Source organism: Bubalus bubalis, chromosome 13, assembly GCF_019923935.1.
Source record: "Bubalus bubalis isolate 160015118507 breed Murrah chromosome 13, NDDB_SH_1, whole genome shotgun sequence".
Lineage (NCBI taxonomy): Eukaryota > Metazoa > Chordata > Mammalia > Artiodactyla > Bovidae > Bubalus > Bubalus bubalis.
The window spans coordinates 56,468,298-56,487,711 of record NC_059169.1 but is presented as its reverse complement, the minus strand read 5'-3'; the positions used below and the strand labels follow the sequence as shown (position 1 = coordinate 56,487,711).

Sequence of the window (19,414 nt, the reverse complement as noted above, 5' to 3'; positions counted from 1 at the left end):
AGGACACTAGTTACATTGGATTCGGGTTCATCCTAATGACATCATCTTAATTTAGTTAAATCTGTGAACAACTTATGCTATGGTTTTCAAGTTTGTGTCCTGCCTCCCATTCATATGTTGAAATCCTAACCCCCCAAAGGTGATGGTATTTGTAGATGGGGCCTTCGGAAGGAGCTTAGTCATGAAAGTGGCGCTCTCATCAATGGGATTATTGCCTCATAAAAGAGGGTCCAGAGGCACCATAGACCCTCTTCCAGGTGAGAACACAGAATGCTCCAGTTATGAATCAGGTGGATGGTCCTTATCAGAACGTGATCATGCTGGTGTCTTGATCTCGAACTTCTCAGCTTCCAAAATTGTGAGAAACAGATTTCTGTTGTTTATAAACTACCCTATCTGTGGTATTCTATTATAGTGGCCCAATCAGATCTAGACAATATATTTCCGAATATGATCACATTGAGGTACTACTCCAAGTTCAGGATGTCAATATATTAATGTTTCCTTTGGTGGGGAAACACAATTCCACCTATAAAAATTATGATGTATAATCATTTTGCATAGTGGTAGATTTTAAATACTTTGCTAAAGATTGTTGTGTCCCTGTTTATAAAGTATTTTGTACCATTTTTTTCTTGTAATGACTTTGGTTTTGGTATCACTGTAATGTGGCTTCATAAAATATTTCGGGAAGAGTTCCTGCTTCCCCTCTTATTTTTCTGTGGCTAACTTTAAGATTTTCCCTTTGACTTTTGTTTTCTGTATTTACTACATGTGTAAGTATGATTTTGTTTTTATTTATCTTATAAATATTTGTTGGTTTTCTTGCTTTTATGGAAGAGTCATAGCCATTGGTTCTTCACATGTTGCTTCTGCTCCATTTTTTTTCTCCTCTCTTTTCCCTGTGAGACTCCAATTAAATTTTTGTTAGATCATTTTACTTTATTGACTTGAATTTCTTTATGTATATTCCATCTATTCCCTTCCCCAAGCTGTATTTTTCATAATTTCTCAGATCTCTATTTCATCTTATTATTTTCACTTTCAGCAGTAGCCTATCTGCTACCAAATTTGTCCACTGAATTTTTAAGTTTGACTATGACTTTCCTCATTTATAGAGGTTTTGTCTGATTCTTTTTCACACTTGTTGGGTTACTTCTCATAGTTTCTCTCCATATAGGTATGTTAAAGCTTGTGCTTTTTTTTATATGGTTATTTTCTTTCTAAAGAAATCTGTACCTTCTAACTCAAGCATTTGAAATCTTTAGTGGGTAGTTTCTGCCATCTTTTATTTATAATGCTGATTATTTATGATGCTTTGCTTCCTTTTTTGGCTGTATATTACTCCTTCCCCTCCATAAGTAATTTGTGGGGATTTTTTTGAGGCTTAGGATGATGGTATTTTTCTTTGGAGTGGACTCCTATTCGTTTCAGTCATTTCTAGCCCTACCAGTGCTGAACCCTTTTAAATGAAGCTTGAGGTTTCTTTCAACTCTGGTGGTGCCAGTTTGGGTTATTTTGCTAGACAGCCAGCCCACCAGAAGTTATAGCCTCCCAGGATGTGTTCTCTGTCTCCTTCCTTCCTTACTCCCTCCCTCACTCCCTCCCTTCCTTTCTCTTTCCCTCTTCCCTTTTTCTCTCTCCTTCCTCAGGAGATGAATCTGTGTGATCACAGGGTTCTTTCAGATTCCCTAAGCCTTTCAGGACCTGAGCCTTGACTTATATACCCTCTATTTCTCTATAGTTAACTTTAGTAGGACTTTGCAAATTTCTTCTTGGAAAAAGTGCTTTTTTATTTTTTTCACCTATTTTTCTGGACTTTTTGCTTTTGACTGAATTTTTGCCCAATAATAGCTCTCATCTTGACTATTCAATGCATTCAAAAAACTTAAAACAATTTTTTTTCTTTTTTAGCATTTTAAAATGTTTCAGTAGAGAGTTTGGTCACAATAAGATTGCCCACCATTATCTAAAGCCTTACTTTTGTGTCTAAATAAATCACTGCTTAACTACTAGTCTTGATTACCAAAGTTTTTCATTCATTTCTTGGTGGGATATTCAATCTTCTGTCTCTGGCTTGAATGTTTCAGTGGTAGAGTATAAGTGTGGCCCCAGGATTTCCTTTCCTTCCAAACTTTGTAGGTGATTAAATTGGTTTTAGGGGACTTCCCTGGTGGTCCGGTGGTTAAGAATCTGCCTTGCAATGCAAGGATGTGGGTTTGATCCCTATTCTTAGAACTAAGATCCCGCATGCCACGGCAACTAAACCTGTCTGCTGTAACAACTGAGCCCTGGCGGTCTGCAGCCTGCACAACACAAGACACAGGGAGGACCCCCAGTACTGCAACCAAGACCCCACACAGCCAAATAAATGCATTGAATAAACTAGCTTTTGATTGAGAATAATGATTTAAAAAAAAAGAATAATGATCTGTTTTTCATTATTCTTAAAGTCCAGCAAACTTTGTCAGGAAGTGTCTTGGCATTGAGCATTGATTGTTTTGTATCAGATTTTCCTTAATCATGTCATGCCCCTTAAAAGTCTTTAATAACAAGCTTATTCTACCATGGCTTTGAATATTTTTATTTGCATTAGTAACTGCTTAGCTAATTTTTTCACATTTTTTGTTTCTTTCTCAAGGACAACAAATATACACACATTGGATATACTTTGTCCTAAATTTATAATTTTTCTCCAATTCTTTATCCTCTGCGCTCTTTCAAATTTCATCTTGCTTAGTTTTCTGTAATATGTGCAGCACACCCCTCTCTTCAGTTATTATTTGAGTTGCTTCAATGTAGCTTTTCATTTTCTTAAGGTATTTTGCTCTTTCATTTCTTCCTTGAGCTCTTTCAGGTCAGTTGAAAATTCTTCTCAAGTTTTATTATCACTTTACTTTTTGAAGATTTTTTTAATGTGAACCATTATTAAAGTCTGTATTGAATTTATTACAATATTTCTTCTGTTTTATGCTTTGGTTTTTTGGCCAGAAAGCATTGTGGGATCTTAGCTCCCATACCAGGAATTGAACCTTCACCCCTTGTATTGGAAGGCAAAGTCTTAACCACTGTACCCCCAGGGAAGTCTCTATTATCACTTTAAAAAATGATTTGTTTTGAGCTCTTGTTTCATCATGGCTGTATTTAATTTCTTTTAAAGCAGATGCATTTTCTATGTGTTTTGTTACTTAATTCTTTTGATATGCAAACCACAATTCCCTTTGTCTTTTGTTCCTTTGACTTTGTCATATTTTGGGCAAAAGGCTGCATGCTTTGCATGGATCCTGTGCTGGATCACTTTTTCCTGCTGCTCAGTTTCCTGGGCCACTCTCCAGCCCAGGTACCTGCTGAGGAAGGAGGTGAGCAGGGGCATCGCCTTAGGCTTGGCCCTTCCCAGTGGGAACAGTCGGCCACTGGCAACCTTCCCTTAGGTTGCAGGTCAGCAGGCTTTAAGAGGTAGCCCTGATGACACAGGTCTCTGGTTGGGTGAAGACCCAGAGCTTTGTTTACTTCCATCAGCAGCAGCTTAGCTGTCAGTCACCTCTTTTCTTGTGTTTCTCTTGTATCTTCCCCTCACTCATGGATACTTTGTTAGTGAAATGTGGGAAGAAAAATACCTAGACTAAGCTACAATTCAGATCAGATCAGATCAGATCAGTCGCTCAGTTGTGTCCAACTCTTTGCGACCCCATGAATCGCAGCACGCCAGGCCTCCCTGTCCATCACCAACTCCTGGAGTTCACTGAGACTCACGTCCATCGAGTCAGTGATGCCATGAGGGTCCAATCCCTGATGCAGAGAATCTGAACATCTACTTTAATCCTGAGCTGAAAGAATTTTGACAAATCTGGGCAATGTGGGCTATGGACAGATACACAATTACTTTCTCCGTGTGGATGGTGCACAGGCCAGAGCCCCTCCCCTAGCTGGCCTCTCCCTCTCACCACAAACAAAGCTACCTTTGGCCCTTTGGTCAAAAGCCTTCCTTCTTCTTCAGTTGGTAGATGTCCGAGTAGGAAAGCTACATAGGCAAGGAAGACTATTTAAGACTCTTGCAGAAAGAAGGGAGACAGAACTCAACTCAGCTGACACAAAGGACTGGAGAGAGATTTTTAAGAGCTGAGGTGGGGAAGAGGGGGATCATGGGCAATCCAGGGTTTGAACATTCACTTTACCCAAAGGAAAAGCACAGCTTCTCCCCTTTCACAATAGGAGGGAGTTTTCCAGCTTTGAGCAGGGCGTCAGCTGAAGTCAGGAGGCTATGGTCCTGGGTGATTGCTTTTTGGAGATATCCCAGGTCCTTGAGAAAGATTCCCTGAATCTTAAAGTTGGTAAAGGTCTTTTGAGATTTACATTCATTTAAAAGGGCTTAGAGTAAGTTTAGTTACAATTACAGGTTATCTAAACAGAATACTTTAGAAAAAAGAAAAGTGACTTCAAGGGCCTGCAGGCAGAAAGACACCTGTTTGGACTTTAGTCTAGATGAAGGTCATCTTGGTCAGGGTTCAGGTTTCTGATCTGGGAGCCATTGCTCCTTAGCCAAGACACTCTTCAGAGGGGGCACCCATCCCATACCCCCCTCTGCTTCCATTTCTTCTGTCTCTTGCCTCCACCTCTTTCTGGGTCCAGCCGCTGGGTCCTAATTCATGGTCCCTCACCCCTTTCTTGGGCCCTGTGCCCACCCAGAGCCTTAGGGCAGGGGAGGGGTGGGGTATGTGAGCTGTGGAGGAGTCCGGCTGTCCCCTCCATGCAGGGCAGCAGGGGAAGGCTGCCCTATCTCTCTTGGCCCAGGTCATGATCCCTGGGGGCAAAGAATGCTGTCCTCCCCAGGGAACTCAGGAGAGGCTGTGTGTGACCCTTCCACACACACACAGACACACACACACAGAGTCCCTGCTGCCCTCCCTGGAGCCTGCCTTCACCTGAGTTTCCATGTAATATCTTGGTGCCTTCTTGTCACAGGACCCGTTCGCTTCTCTGGGGGCTGTCAGAGGTGGAGGAAAAGATGGGCTGGAGGCAATCTCTGCAAGGAGCAGACGTGCCAATGGGCCGCACCATTTACCTCAACGAACCCCTTAGGAACGCTTTCTGCGAAAACTCCATCAGGTGAGAAGACTGTGGAGGTAGGAGGAGAGGAAGGAGGAAGGAGGCTGTGGTCTTCTCCGCAATAAACAACACTGTGTGTGGATGCTCCAGGCTAGAACAGCATTCTTGGACCTGCAGGAACTCACTGCAGAGAATAGGATTTGTCTCCACCTCCCCTTTGAGGCTTCTTGAAGTCGCTCTCTGCTCTGACTTGTCCCCATTCACAGGCACCCACCCACCAGCTGAGAGTGCTCTAGCAAAACCACTTGCTAGGGAGCGGGGGAAAGCCCTCGCCAGGGGAGCCACCCACCAACATCACCCACTGGGGAATGAGCATTAGCTAGGAAGAGTTCTGCTTCCTGAGGAATTCACTGAGCTGAGTACTGAAACTCTGCAGAGGCAGTTTAGATGAAAGCCTAAAAGGGACTTTTTCCATATATATGTTTATAACTTCCCTGGTGGTTCAGATGGTAAAGAATCCACCTGCAATGCAGGAGACCTGGGTTCTATCCCTGGGTCAGGAAGATCCCCTGGAGAAGGAAATGGCTACCCACTCCAGTATTCTGGAGACTTCCATGGACAGAGGAACCTGGTGGTCTATAGTCCATGGGGTCGCAAAGAGTTGGACATGACTGAGGAACTAACACACATACGCACACACACATATATATGTGTTTATACATACACACACACACACACACACACATATACATATATTCTTTATTTTTTTTAAAACCAGGCTCTAAGGCCAGAGGTTGGATACATGAGCTCAGTAGTCAGTAAGCTTTTTCACTATTAACTAACTAATCAAAGAGCTCAAAAATGTACATCACTGACTTGGCAAGAGAAAGAGGATATCTCTGAAGCCAAAAATGAAGGCAAAGCAGGAACCCAAAGAGGTCAAGGATGCTGATGTGGCTGGTTTCTGAGGACACCTGCCCAGTTCTGGTGACTTAGGGCTTCAGATTTCATGCTCAGTGGGAGGAGGGAACTCAAACCTAAGGCTACACCTGGTGGAAAACAGAATTGGAAACCCACCACCGTAATACTGGGTCTTTGGAGGATAACCTCCTAAATGAAGGGAGAATAAAACATCTGATTTTTAAAAGACACATGATGAAGAAACTTAACTTCTTTTAAATTTGGCTCTGGCTTTAATATTTATAAAATTATTTTATATATCAATAGTCTTAAAAGTTATTAAATGTAATGAACTTGAAGAACAGTTTTGGGTTGCTAATTATTAATTCTATATAGTTCATGAGTCTTTCAAAAACATCCTGCCTAGGGAATTCTTCAAATTCGATGAGGATGAATTAAAAGAAGAAATATTAAATTTCCTATCTAAAAACTCCAAAAGTTTGGTAAAATAACTTGCATAATATCTGGCAAATCCAAACATAATAAAGAATATAAGGAGTATATGAAAAGAGGAAAGTATTAAAGATAAATGAGGTACCCAGAACACATTTTTTTAAATTAACCATACTTCAATAGATTTTACAAAGATATTTGAAGAATTTGATTCTTTATATTTTTGGATTTATAGTACTCTTGCTTGGAAAATCCCATGGACGGAGGAGCCTGGTAGGCTGCAATCCATGGGGTCGCTAAGAGTCAGACACGACTGAACGACTTCACTTTTGCCTTTCACTTTCATGCACTGGAGAAGGAAATGGCAACCCATTCCAGTGTTCTTGCCTGGAGAATCCCAGGGATGGCTGAGCCTGGCGGGCCGCCATCTAAGGGGTCGCACAGAGTCAGACACGACTGAGGTTGACTTTGCAGCAGCAGCAGCAGAGCTAAAATTTTTAAACCAGTCATATCTACCTATCATCTCTCTGTCATGGTCTGAATTCCCCCAAAGTTCATATGTTGAAATCCTAGCCCTCCAATGTGATGTTTTAGGAGGTGGAGCCCTTGGGAAATGATGGGGTCATTCGGGCAGAGTCCTCATTAGTGGACTTGCGACCTTATAAAAGGGCCCCAGAGAACTGCCTTGCCCCTTCCACAATGTGAGGTTACACTGAGAATGTCGGTGGTGAAGTGGACACCCACCAGACACTGAATTTGCTGGTGCCATGATCTCAGACCCCCCAGACTCTGGAACTGTGAGAAATAAATGTTGGTTGTTTATAAGCACCCAGTTTATGGTATGTTTGTTACAGCAGCTCAAATAGACTAGACGCTATCCTAGACCAAAAGACACACTGTCTATGCTTTTATACGTGTTAAATAGCCTTCACCAGCGATGATGCCGGTTTACACCTACATCATCAGTTTGAGAGCTCATATTTCCTTGTGTCCTTGCTAATAATGCTGGGATTGCTCAGTCACTCAGTCATCGGTGTGAGATGTGAAAGCCTCTCTTTGTTTTTATTCCTTTGATTATTAAAAGTCTATTTGCTTGCTTTATGTTTACTGGCCACTTGTATTTATTCTTTTGATAATTACTTGTTTATGCTTTAGATCCATTTTTATATTATGGTAAATGTTGTTTGCTTAATGGTTTTTAAAGACTCACTGTATACTAGAGATATTAGCCTCTTTTTCCTATGTGCTACAAATATATTTTTCCTAGTTGGTTATCATTTTTCAGTCTTATAGTGCTTTCTTTCTGAACAGAACTTATATTTTTATATATCAAAATTTTGCTCATTACCAGGTTGTGTTCCTTATTACCTTCTCATTTGCATGTGTTTATTTTTTTTCTTTTGAATTTTTTGCTATGTATTGGAGTATAGCTGATTAACAATTTTGTGATAGTTTTAGTTGAACAGCAAAGGGATCCAGTCATGCATACGTCTAGATAGCATGCTGCTCTCTGCTTTCAGATCCTTGGTTCTCCACATCTGCCTATGTATTCACAGTACTTCATGAAATGGGGAAATTCTTCTTCTACCTTGGGTTTTTTTAAAGGTAACAATGAATGCTGTGAAAAAAGACAATATCTTTAGAAAAGTCACAGCAATTTAAAACAATGTTTTATCCACTTCTGAGTTGTAACCAAATTTTGTGTTTTCCATTGTTTTTATTCAGAAGGTTAACTTTCTACCTTTCTACCCACAGCACAGCCAAATACAGCATGTGGTCATTTCTCCCTCGATATTTGTATCTGCAGTTTAGCAAAACTGCCAACGCCTTCTTCCTGTTCATCACTATATTGCAGGTGATGTTTTGAACATGTTGTTAGATTCAGATTTCTAAGAAGTACAAAAGGTACAACAATCTCATGAGTGTGACACAGAGAATAAGTTTAAGCACTATAAAGAGAGAACTCTCTTCTTCAAATATTTAACTTACTCAGTGAGACACTAAACTCCATTTCTGGGCTGAAAGACATGTTGGTGAACAGTAGATGAATTAATGAGATATATTTGAAGTGACTTTTGTCATTTGTGCTACCTCCATAACAAGATGATTTTACTGTGTTTTGAAAGATATAATTCACTCTTTCATGTTAGTTTAAAATAACATCTCCCCTGCCGATAATAAGAACACTTAACATGAGGTCTAGCACCTTAACAAACTTTTAAGTCTCCAATCTCCAATAAAGTGCTAGTACTGCAGGACCTTTGCTGCCCAGCAGATCTCTAGAACGTCTTCATCCTGCATAACTGAAGCTTTCTACTCACTGAGTAACAGGTCCCCCCCACCCCCACCCCCCACCATCGCCAGCCTCTGGCACCCACTGTTCTCCTTGATAATTCTGTTAGTTTGACTGTTTTAGATACCTCATATCAGCGGAGTCATAGGATTGTCCTTCTGTGACGGGCTTTTATCACTTCCATAATTTTCTCAAGGGTCATCCACGCTGCACATATGACAAAATTTCCGTCTTTTAAGGCTGAACTAGGTGTATGTACTATTATACACAGAAATAATAAGCAAGCAAAAGTACTAAGACAGCATAGAGAGTGCACCTAGGTCCACGTCTGGAAATATAGTCTAAATACTGACTTAAAACTCAACATTAAAAAAACAAAGGTCGTGGCATCTAGTCCCATCACTTCCTGGAAAACAGAAGAAGAAAACATGGAAGCAGTGGCAGATTTTATTTTCTTGGGCTCCAAAATCACTGCAGATGGTGACCACAGCCATGAAATTAAAAAACGCTTGCTCCCTGGAAGTAAGGCTATGGCAAACCTACACAGCATATCAAAAAGCAGAGACATTACTTTGCTGACAAAGGTCCATATATTCAAAGCTATGGTATTTCCAGCAATTATGTGAGAATTGGACCATAAAGAAGGCCCAGTGCTGAAGAACTGATGCTTTTGAACTGTGATGCTGGAGAAGACTCTTTAGAGTCCCTTGGACTGCAAGGAGATCAAACCAGACAATCCTAAAGGAAATCAACCCCGAGCATTCACTGGCAGGATTGATGCTGAAGCTGATGTGCCAATACTCTGGCCATGTGATGCAAAGAGTTGACTCCCTGGAAGAGACGCTGAAGCTAGGAAGGATCGAAGGTAAAAGGCGAAGTGGATGGCAGAGGATGAGATGGTTGGATAGCAACACTGACTCAATGGACATGAATTTGAGCAAATGCCCAGAGATAGTGGATCCTAGTGTGCTGCAGTCCATGAAGTTGCAGAGAGTCAGACCCGACTGAGGGACTGAACGAGAACTTGTCTAAATCTGGAAAACTAAAGGGTCAGACCCCAGACCTCACCTACCCTTGCGTCCATCAGAAAGCAACTACAACCTCAGTTTCAATTGCTTTATTTTTCACAATTTAGACAGTAGGGGGTAGCCCTAGAGCACTGTCCACAGGTAACTTGTACCCAGGAAACATTATTCTTCTGGGCCTCCAAAAAATTTCTCCTCTTCCTCAAAAAGAAGTAAGATTAAGATAGCTGACCATTTGGATTTAGCTATTTTGAAAAGATGCTGTTTTCTTTATTATTTTAAAATTTAATTTTTGGCTGTGGGGCTTGTGGAATCTTAGTTCCTTGACCAGGGATTGAACCCAAGCCTTTGGCAATGAAAGTGTGGAGTCCTAACCGCTAGACTGCCAAGGAATTTCCCCCAAAGATGTTATTTTAAACATTGAGGTTTTGAGCTGTTTCAACCAAAGCATAATAAAGTGTCTATTAGAAAGGTAACACAATGACTGAAATGTTATTAAGCAGTTGCTCTGGGGACTTATCCGTAGTGTATAACATTTAGTGTCTGGGCTTCCCTTGTGGCTCAGATAGTAAAGAATCTGCCCGCAAACGTGGGAGACCAGTTTTCAAACCCCGTGTCAGGAAGATCCCCTGGAGAAGGGAATGGCAACCCACTCCAGTATTCTTTCCTGGAGAATTCCATGGACAGAGGAGCCTGGCAGCCTGTATAGTCTATGGGGTCTCACAGAGCTGGACACAGCTGAGTGACTAACACTGACTTTTTGACTTTGAGTATGTAGTGTCACACTCTGGGGTGATTTTGGTATCCTGAATCCTTTTCCGTTATATTTAATGTGTCTTGTTGTCACGTCCTGGATCATGCCATTAGCAGTGTAACTTGCAGTGTATGCAAAATATAATAAGGACTTATGAAATTAATAGTGTAACTCTATTTTGCAGCAAATTCCAGACGTATCTCCAACGGGAAAATACACAACTCTGGTGCCTCTGCTAGTTATTCTTGTAATTTCAGGCATTAAAGAGATTGTAGAAGATTATGTAAGTTTGCTGTTAGTAAATGCTCTCAAAACCACTGCCTTGAATGTAAGAGGTGTATTTCTTGCTCTGTTTTTTTTTTTTTTTTTTAAATTTCAGGCTACTGGTTGGAACTGTATGGTTGTTTAAATCCATAGTTGATATGAAGAGTGAATTAAAGTTTTGAGGTTTCTTTTTTTTAATCGTATGTGTATTTGAGAGGCCAGCAGGACTTCATATCAGTTCTGAGAACTGTGATAGTATCTGTGGGGACACAATCCAGCCAGAGGAGAGAATCCTAGATGGCAGAGAAGGATGTGCACACAAATTGTGCTCTTACTTCGTTACTCCTATAACCTTGGCGGAGGAGTGATTTTACAGGCGCCTGCAGATTTCAGTAGGAAAATAAGACAGATAGCTAACAGTGTTTTCTTTTGCTGCTGCAGGGGTCGCTCTAGAGTTGTCTCCTCCTCACCTACAGTCCTAATGCTCGTTTCTAAAATAGCCAGTGGTGGTCATTTGTACGTTTCTGCCTTACTCCTGCCAGCTTGTTATGTCATCAGTTAAATCTGTTAGGCCTTTCAACTGGTTTATAGTACGAAACAATTTTTCAAACTTAAAAGCTTTTGGTTAAATTGGGGCAATATTCAGCATAGCCAATTATGTGTTTTGCCAAATAATCATTACAAACATCACATGAAATGTTAACATTTCAAGGAAGCACTTTACTATGCAGCAGGCACTGTGCTGTGTATCAATATCTGTGTGTGTGTGTGTGAATTCATTTAAACTGAGGCACAGACAAGTCAGTGACCTGATGAGGCTGTCACAGTCAGGGGCAGAGTTGGGACATCAGCCAGGGCAAGCTGGTTCTAGAGGTCCCACACTTGACCACGTTGGTGGTCGGCCTCCCTTAGTGCACACCTCAGTTTAGGAAGTAATGTAAAGGTGAAAGGAGAGTGAAATCGGTTATAGCCAAAAACCTGCTTTATAGTTAGGTTTACTACTTCTATTCTTTTTAAACCCACTGTGTCTTGTATTGTGATTTGAATGATTCATTTCAAACTTTTGATATCATGGCTATTTTTTTTCCTGTAACAGAAACGACATATGGCAGACAAATTAGTTAACTCAAAGAACACAATAGGTAAGATATTAGATTTAGCTTCTACCCTATTTCACTCTAAGAAAATATTCAAATTCATCAAGTAGATACTTTTTTTTTAATTTTTATTTTATTTTTTAACTTTACAATATTGTATTGGTTTTGCCATATATCAAAATGAATCTGCCACAGGTATACATGTGTTCCCCATTCTGAACCCTCCTCCCTCCTCCCTCCCCATACCCTCCCTCTGGGTCATCACAGTGTACCAGCCCCAAGTATCCAGTATCGTGCCTCGAACCTGGACTGGCGACTTGTTTCATATATGATATTATACATGTTTCAATGCCATTCTCCCAAATCATCCCACCCTCTCCCTCTCCCACAGAGTCCAAAAGACTGTTCTATACATCAGTGTCTCTTCTGCTGTCTCATATACAGGGTTATTGTTACCATCTTTCTAAATTCCATATATATGCGTTAGTATACTGTATTGGTGTTTTTCTTTCTGGCTTACTTCACTCTGTATAATAGGCTCCAGTTTCATCCACCTCATTAGAACTGATTCAAATGTATTCTTTTTAATGGCTGAGTAATACTCCATTGTGTATATGTACCACAGCTTTCTTATCCATTCATCTGCTGATGGGCATCTAGGTTGCTTCCATGTCCTGGCTATTATAAACAGTGCTGCGATGAACATTGGGCTACACGTGTCTCTTTCCCTTCTGGTTTCCTCAGTGTGTATGCCCAGCAGTGGGATTGCTGGGTCATAAGGCAGTTCTATTTCCAGTTTTTTAAGGAATCTCCACACTGTTCTCCATAGTGGCTGTACTAGTTTGCATTCCCACCAACAGTGTAAGAGGGTTCCCTTTTCTCCACACCCTCTCCAGCATTTATTGCTTGTAGACTTTTGGATCGCAGCCATTCTGACTGGCATGAAATAGTACCTCATAGTGGTTTTGCTTTGCATTTCTCTGATAATGAGTGATGTTGAGCATCTTTTCATGTGTTTGTTAGCCATCTGTATGTCTTCTTTGGAGAAATGTCTATTTAGTTCTTTGGCCCATTTTTTGATTGGGTCATTTATTTTTCTGGAATTGAGCTGTAGGAGTTGCTTGTATATTTTTGAGATTAGTTGTTTGTCAATTGCTTCATTTGCTATTATTTTCTCCCATTCTGAAGGCTGTCTTTTCACCTTGCTTATAGTTTCCTTTGTTGTGCAGAAGCTTTAAAGTTTAATTAGGTCCCATTTGTTTATTTTTGCTTTTATTTCCAATATTCTGGGAGGTGGGTCATAGAGGATCCTGCTGTGATGTATGTCAGAGAGTGTTTTGCCTATGTTCTCCTCTAGGAGTTTTATAGTTTCTGGTCTTACGTTTAGATCTTTAATCCATTTTGAGTTTATTTTTGTGTATGGTGTTAGAAAGTGGTCAAGTTTCATTCTTTTACAAGTGGTTGACCAGTTTTCCCAGCACCACTTGTTGAAGAGATTGTCTTTGATCCATTGTATATTCTTGCCTCCTTTGTCAAAGATAAGGTGTCCATAGGTGCATGGATTTATCTCTGGGCTTTCTATTTTGTTCCATTGATCTATATTTCTGTCTTTGTGCCAGTACCATACTGTCTTGATGACTGTGGCTTTGTAGTAGAGCCTGAAGTCAGGCAGGTTGATTCCTCCAGTTCCATTCTTCTTTCTCAAGATTGCTTTGGCTATTGGAGGTTTTTTGTATTTCCATACAAATTGTGAAATTATTTGTTCTAGCTCTGTGAAGAATACCGTTGGTAGCTTGATAGGGATTGCATTGAATCTATAAATTGCTTTGGGTAGTATACTCATTTTCACTATACTGATTCTTCCAATCCATGAACATGGTATATTTCTCCATCTGTTAGTGTCCTCTTTGATTTCTTTCACCAGTGTTTTATAGTTTTCTATATATAGGTCTTTAGTTTCTTTAGGTAGATATATTCCTAAGTATTTTATTCTTTTCATTGCAAAGGTGAATGGAATTGTTTCCTTAATTTCTCTTTCTATTCAAGTAGATACTTGTAATATGTTTTATAACATGTTGATATTTAAAGAAATATAGAAATAAGTAACAAAAACCGGAAGGAAACTCTATTTCCATATGTTAGAATTATGTAAATACATCAACTAGAATAAAAGGAAAGATAAAAGATGGGGAAGGGTAGAGTATTCAGGATACGAACAATTCTTTTTTGTTTTTTAACAATTCTTATGTCTGTAAAAGAGATCTGGGTGTTACATATTCTCTCAGTCCTAGTTTTGATATGTGCTGTCTCTGTATTTGATTGGAAAAATGCTGCTCTTCAGGCTACAGCCAGTATTTTAGCATACAACAGCAAACTGTTTTCCCTTGGGATTGGAAGTGACTTAACACAGCCTCTATCTGCCTGTCTATTTATATTATCTTATATATATCATTGTCCTGTCATGTTATGTTATGTATATTGCTCTTTTTGGTAAAGTGCATATTAATCTTTCAGTTTATATAAAAGTTAAATTAACAAAGAGAATATAAAGAAATGCCTGTAGTGTTTGGGAAAATGTGTCTTTATTACACTGAATACATAGCTGTTTCTTTTTCAGTGTTAAGACAGAATGCATGGCAAATGATTCTGTGGAAAGAGGTAAGAATGTATTTTAATGCTTAACTTAGTCATAAGCACCTACCATATTTAAAGCTAACAGATTTTTATCTGTGAAGCATGTCTTTCAAAATCATCATATTGCCCATTTGTTGTTGTTGTTTATGAGGACATAGAGAATCAAAGAGAACTAGCCTCTTGTTCAAAGTTATGTGGCCAGGAAGGACTGAAATGGATCTGAACTTAAATTGGCCTGGCTAGAGGTCTACACACCTCCACTGTGCCTGGGTGTTACCTCCATGTTGCGGCATGGACCATTTAAAGTCAGTTCAGTTCAGTTCAGTTCAGTCACCCAGTCTTGTCCTACTCTTTGCGACCCCATTGACTGAAGCACACTAGGCTTCCTGTCCATCACCAACTCCCAGAGTTTACTCAAACTCATGTCCATTGAGTCGGTGATGCCATCCAACCATCTCATCCTCTGTGGTCACCTCTTCCTGTCTTCAATCTTTCCCAGCATTAGGGTCTTTTCTAATGAGTCAGTTCTTCACATCAGGTGACAAAAGCATTGGAGTTTCAGCTCCAGCATCAGTCCTTCCAATAAATATTCAGGACTGATTTCTTTTAGGAAGACTGGTTGGATCTCATTGCTGTCCAAGGGACTGTCAGGAGTCTTCTCCAACACCACAGTTCAAAAGCATAAATTCTTTGGTGCTCAGCCTTCTTTATGGTCCAACTCTCACATCCGTACATGACTACTGGAAAAACCATAGCTTTGACTAGACGGACATTTGTTGGCAAAGTAATATCTCTGCTTTTTAATATGCTGTCTAGGTTGGTCATAGCTTTTCTTCCAAGGAACAAGTATCTTTTAATTTCATGGCTGCAGTCACCATCTGCAGTGATTTTGGAGCCCCCCCCCCCAATAAAGTCTCTCACTGTTTCCATTGTTTTCCCATCTATTTGCCACAAAGTGATGGGACTGGATGTCATGATCTTTGTTTTTTGAATGTTGAGTTTTAAGCCAGCTTTTTCACTCTCCTCTTTCACTTTCATCAAGAGGCTCTTTAGTTCCTCTTCTCTTTCTTCCATAAAGGTGGTGTCATTTGCATATCTGAGGTTATTGATATTTCTCCAGCAATCTTGATTCCAGCTTGTGCTTCATCCACCCCAGCATTTCGCATGATGTACTCTACCTGTAAGTTAAATAAGCAGGGTGACCATATACAACCTTGATGTACTCCTTTCCCAATTTGGAACCAGTCTGTTGTTCCATGTCCAATTCTAACTGTTGCTTCTTGACCTGCATACAGATTTCTCAGGAGGCAGGTAAGGTGGTCTGGTATTCCCATCTCTTTAAGAATTTTTCAGACTGTTATGATCCACACAGTCAAAGGCTTTGTTGTTGACTTAAAGTCAATGGTTCACAGCCTGTTGCTGTGGGTACAAGACAGCATTTATATGGAGGATATCACTGAGCAATGAAAGCATCAGGAGATTCAGTTGTTCTAATGTAGGTGAATTTATTAGCATGGACTCAGGATTTTCATCTTATACTTTTTCTTGAGAATATATGACAGATTTTGCTTTTAATTGTGATTTTTAAAATTCATGTTTCTGTGTTTTCTCTCCTGGTTTAAAAGGTTAATGTTGGTGACATTGTGAAGGCCACCAATGGGCAGTTCCTTCCTGCAGACATGGTCCTGATTTCTTCCAGGTTAGTTATGTTAGTGGGCATTTAAGGAACTTTTGTTATGAAATAGAAATTAAACAAAAAAAAACCAAAGGCCTTTTCTTCTTTCACTCCTTTCACCATCTCTTTATACTGGAGACCAGTGATTGCAAACATTTTCTGTAAAAGGACACATAGCAAATATCTTCAGCTTTGTGGGCCGTGCAATCTCTGTTGTAGCTACTCAGCTCTTTTTCTGTACTATCAGAAACAACCAAAGGCAAAGTGTAAACAAATAGAATGATTGTGTCCCAGTAAAACTTTATTTATGAAAATAAGCAGGGGCCAGGTTTAGCATTTGGGTCATAGATTGATGATTAATATTCTATACTTTTATGATCTTTTCTTTCATTTCCCTGGACATATTTTCTTTTATTCTGATTCTTAGGTTAATTCTATTTCTTCTACAGTTTCTATAGATATTCAACAAATCTAAAATATTTTACACTTATTATCTTGTTTTATTCTCATGTAATAAAAGGATATATTTTACAATAGAAACAAAAATGATAGGGTACTTAAGAACAGATCTGAGAAAACATATGCAAGTGCTTAATGGAAGACTTAAATGTATGGAGAAATATATCATGTTCTTGGATAGGAAGATTCAATATTATAAAGATGTCAGTTCCTGCCAGACTGATCTAAAAGCTTACTGCCATTCCAACCAAAATCTCAAACATATTTTAATGGGAATCGATGAGCTGATTATAAATACCTAATTTGTACCTGTGGGATTTGAGCTTGTGCAGGTGATTGAATGATGACTTTCAATGCCATTGAGAGAAGAGTCATTATACTTCCCAAGAGAGGGCACGATGTCCTGCCATGCAGGGTCAAAGGGGAGGCATTGCATTTGGTCAGGAGGCAGAAACGAGAGAGAGAGGAAGCCAAGGTCAGAGCCTTTAGTGAGATTTCTGGAGGAAAGTCAGGGCAGGACAGAGTGAACCCTTTAGGATCGCTTAAGCTCTTATGGCAGAAAGTGAAGAGGAACTAAAAAACCTCTTGATGAAGGTGAAAGAGGAGAGTAAAAAAGTTGGCTTAAAACTCAACATTCAGAAAATGAAGATCATGGCCTCTGGTCCCACCACTTTATGGGAAATAAATGGGGAAACAGTGGAAACAGTGTCAGACTTTATTTTTGGGGGCTCCAAAACCACTGCAGATGGTGACTGCAGCCATGAAATTAAAAGACGCTTACTCCTTGGAAGGAAAGTTATGACCAAACTAGATAGCATATTGAAAAGAAGAGATATTACTTGGTTAACAAAGGTCCGTCTAGTCAAGGCTATGGTTTTTCTAGTGGTCATGCATGGATGTGAAGACTGTGAAGAAAGCTGAGCGCTGAAGAATTGATGCTTTTGAACTGTGGTGTTAGAGAAGACTCTTGAGAGTCCCTTGGACTGCAAGGAGATCCAACCAGTCCATTCTGAAGGAGATCAGTCCTGGGATTTCTTTGGAAGGAATGATGCTAAAGCTGAAACTCCAGTACTTTGGCCACCTCATTTGAAGAGTTGATTCATTGGAAAAGACTCTGATGCTGGGAGGGATTGGGGGCAGGAGGAGAAGGGGACGACAGAGGATGAGATGGCTGGATGGGATCATGGACTCGATGGACATGAGTCTGGGTGAACTCCAGGAGTTGGTGATGGACAGGGAGGCCTGGCGTGCTGCAATTCATGGGGTCGCAAAGAGTCGGACACGACTGAGCAACTGAACTGAACTGAAGCTCTAATACTTTGGCCACTTGATGCTAAGAGCCAACTCATTGGAAAAGACCCTGATGCTGGGAAAGATTGAGGGCAGGATGAGAAGGGGTCAACAGAGGATGAGCTGGTTGGATGGCATCATCGACTCAATGGACATGAGTTTGAGCAAACTCCAGGAAACAGTGAAGGACAGGGAAGCCTGGCCTGCTGTAGTCCATGGAGTCATGAAAAGTTGGACTGGACTTAACGACTGAACAGCAACAACAGTCTTGGCTTATTCTGCTGGGCTCTGGGCTATAGGTCTCCTGTTTCCGAGTACCAGGCCCTGGGATGATTTAGGGCACAAGTGTGTGAAAGTTAGATAAAGTAGGTGTTTAGGGAGCACAGACTCAGGATTGGTTGGTTTGCACGTGATGGCACACTCTTGGTAGAGCCCTACTCTGTCTCTAAGGATCAATTGCCCTTGAGAGTTGCAGTCTCTCTCCAGCCAACATGATTTGTAAGATGTCAAGACATCATAAGATACAGAAAGTAAAAGACAATGTTAATAGAAATGTATTTGGAAGAGCAAAGGGCTGAGAACTGTCAAGGCACTTATGAATAGGAATAAAGACTCAGATGGAGAGAGCAAACTCAAAGCAGGGGAAGAAGAGGGTAGGATAAATTGAGAGAGGAGCTTGAAATATATACTTTACCATGGGGCTTCCCAGGTGGCATTAGCAGTAAAGAACCCACCTGCCAATGCAGGAGACATAAGAGATGTGGGTTTGTTCCCTGTGTCAGGAAGATCCCTTGGAGAAGGAAATGGCAACCCACTCCAGTGTTCTTGCCTGGAGAATGCCATAGACAGAGGAACCTGGCAGGCTACAGTCCATAGGGTTACAAAGAGTCAGACATGACTGAAGCAACTTAGCACACATGTGTAAAATCGATAGGTAATGGGAAGTTGCTCTGTAACACAGGGAGCTCAGCTTGGTGCTCTGTGACAACCTAAAAGGGGTGAGATGGGTTGGTGGGAGGCAGGTTCAAGAGGGAGGGGACATGTGTATGCCTGTGGCAGATGCATGTTGATGTATGGCAGAAATCAATGCAACATTGTAAAGCAATTATCCTCCAATTAAAAATAAATTTAGAAAAGAAGAATTTGAGGGTAGTTGTTTGACTTCATTTAAAGAGATGATTTTCAATTTGTAGCAGTTTAGATGGGTTAATATTGGCACAGGAACACAAAATCTAGAATCGTGGGAGGTAATAGAGAATCCAGAAACACATCTCCGTGTTGGAGCTTTGACGTGCGATAGTGGTGGCACTCTGCTTCAGTGGAAACAGGAGTTAGAGTTAGTTGCTCAGTCATGTCTGACTCTTTTGTGACCCCATGGACTGTAGCCTGCCAGGCTCCTCTGTCCATGGAATTCTCCAGACAGTAGTACTGGAATGGGTTGTCATGCCCTCCTCCAGGGGATCTTCCCAACTCAGGGATCGAACCCAGGTCTCCTGCACTGCAGGCAGATTATTTACCATCTGA

At 40.5% G+C, this 19,414-nt stretch overlaps 1 protein-coding gene across 1 annotated transcript in view; it reads left to right on the top strand.

Annotated features, from left to right (window-relative positions):
• Nucleotides 1-273: 273 nt before the first annotated feature.
• Nucleotides 274-19,414, top strand: part of LOC102412116 (phospholipid-transporting ATPase IB) — a 90,767-nt gene continuing 71,626 nt past the window's right edge. The window contains exons 1-7 of the mRNA XM_025262848.3: nt 274-358; nt 4,963-5,106; nt 8,155-8,254; nt 10,656-10,754; nt 11,832-11,877; nt 14,450-14,490; nt 16,092-16,165. Of these exons, the coding sequence (XP_025118633.3) occupies nt 5,006-5,106; nt 8,155-8,254; nt 10,656-10,754; nt 11,832-11,877; nt 14,450-14,490; nt 16,092-16,165 (461 nt within the window). The 5' untranslated portion in view covers nt 274-358; nt 4,963-5,005. The remainder of the gene's footprint in view (nt 359-4,962; nt 5,107-8,154; nt 8,255-10,655; nt 10,755-11,831; nt 11,878-14,449; nt 14,491-16,091; nt 16,166-19,414) is intronic.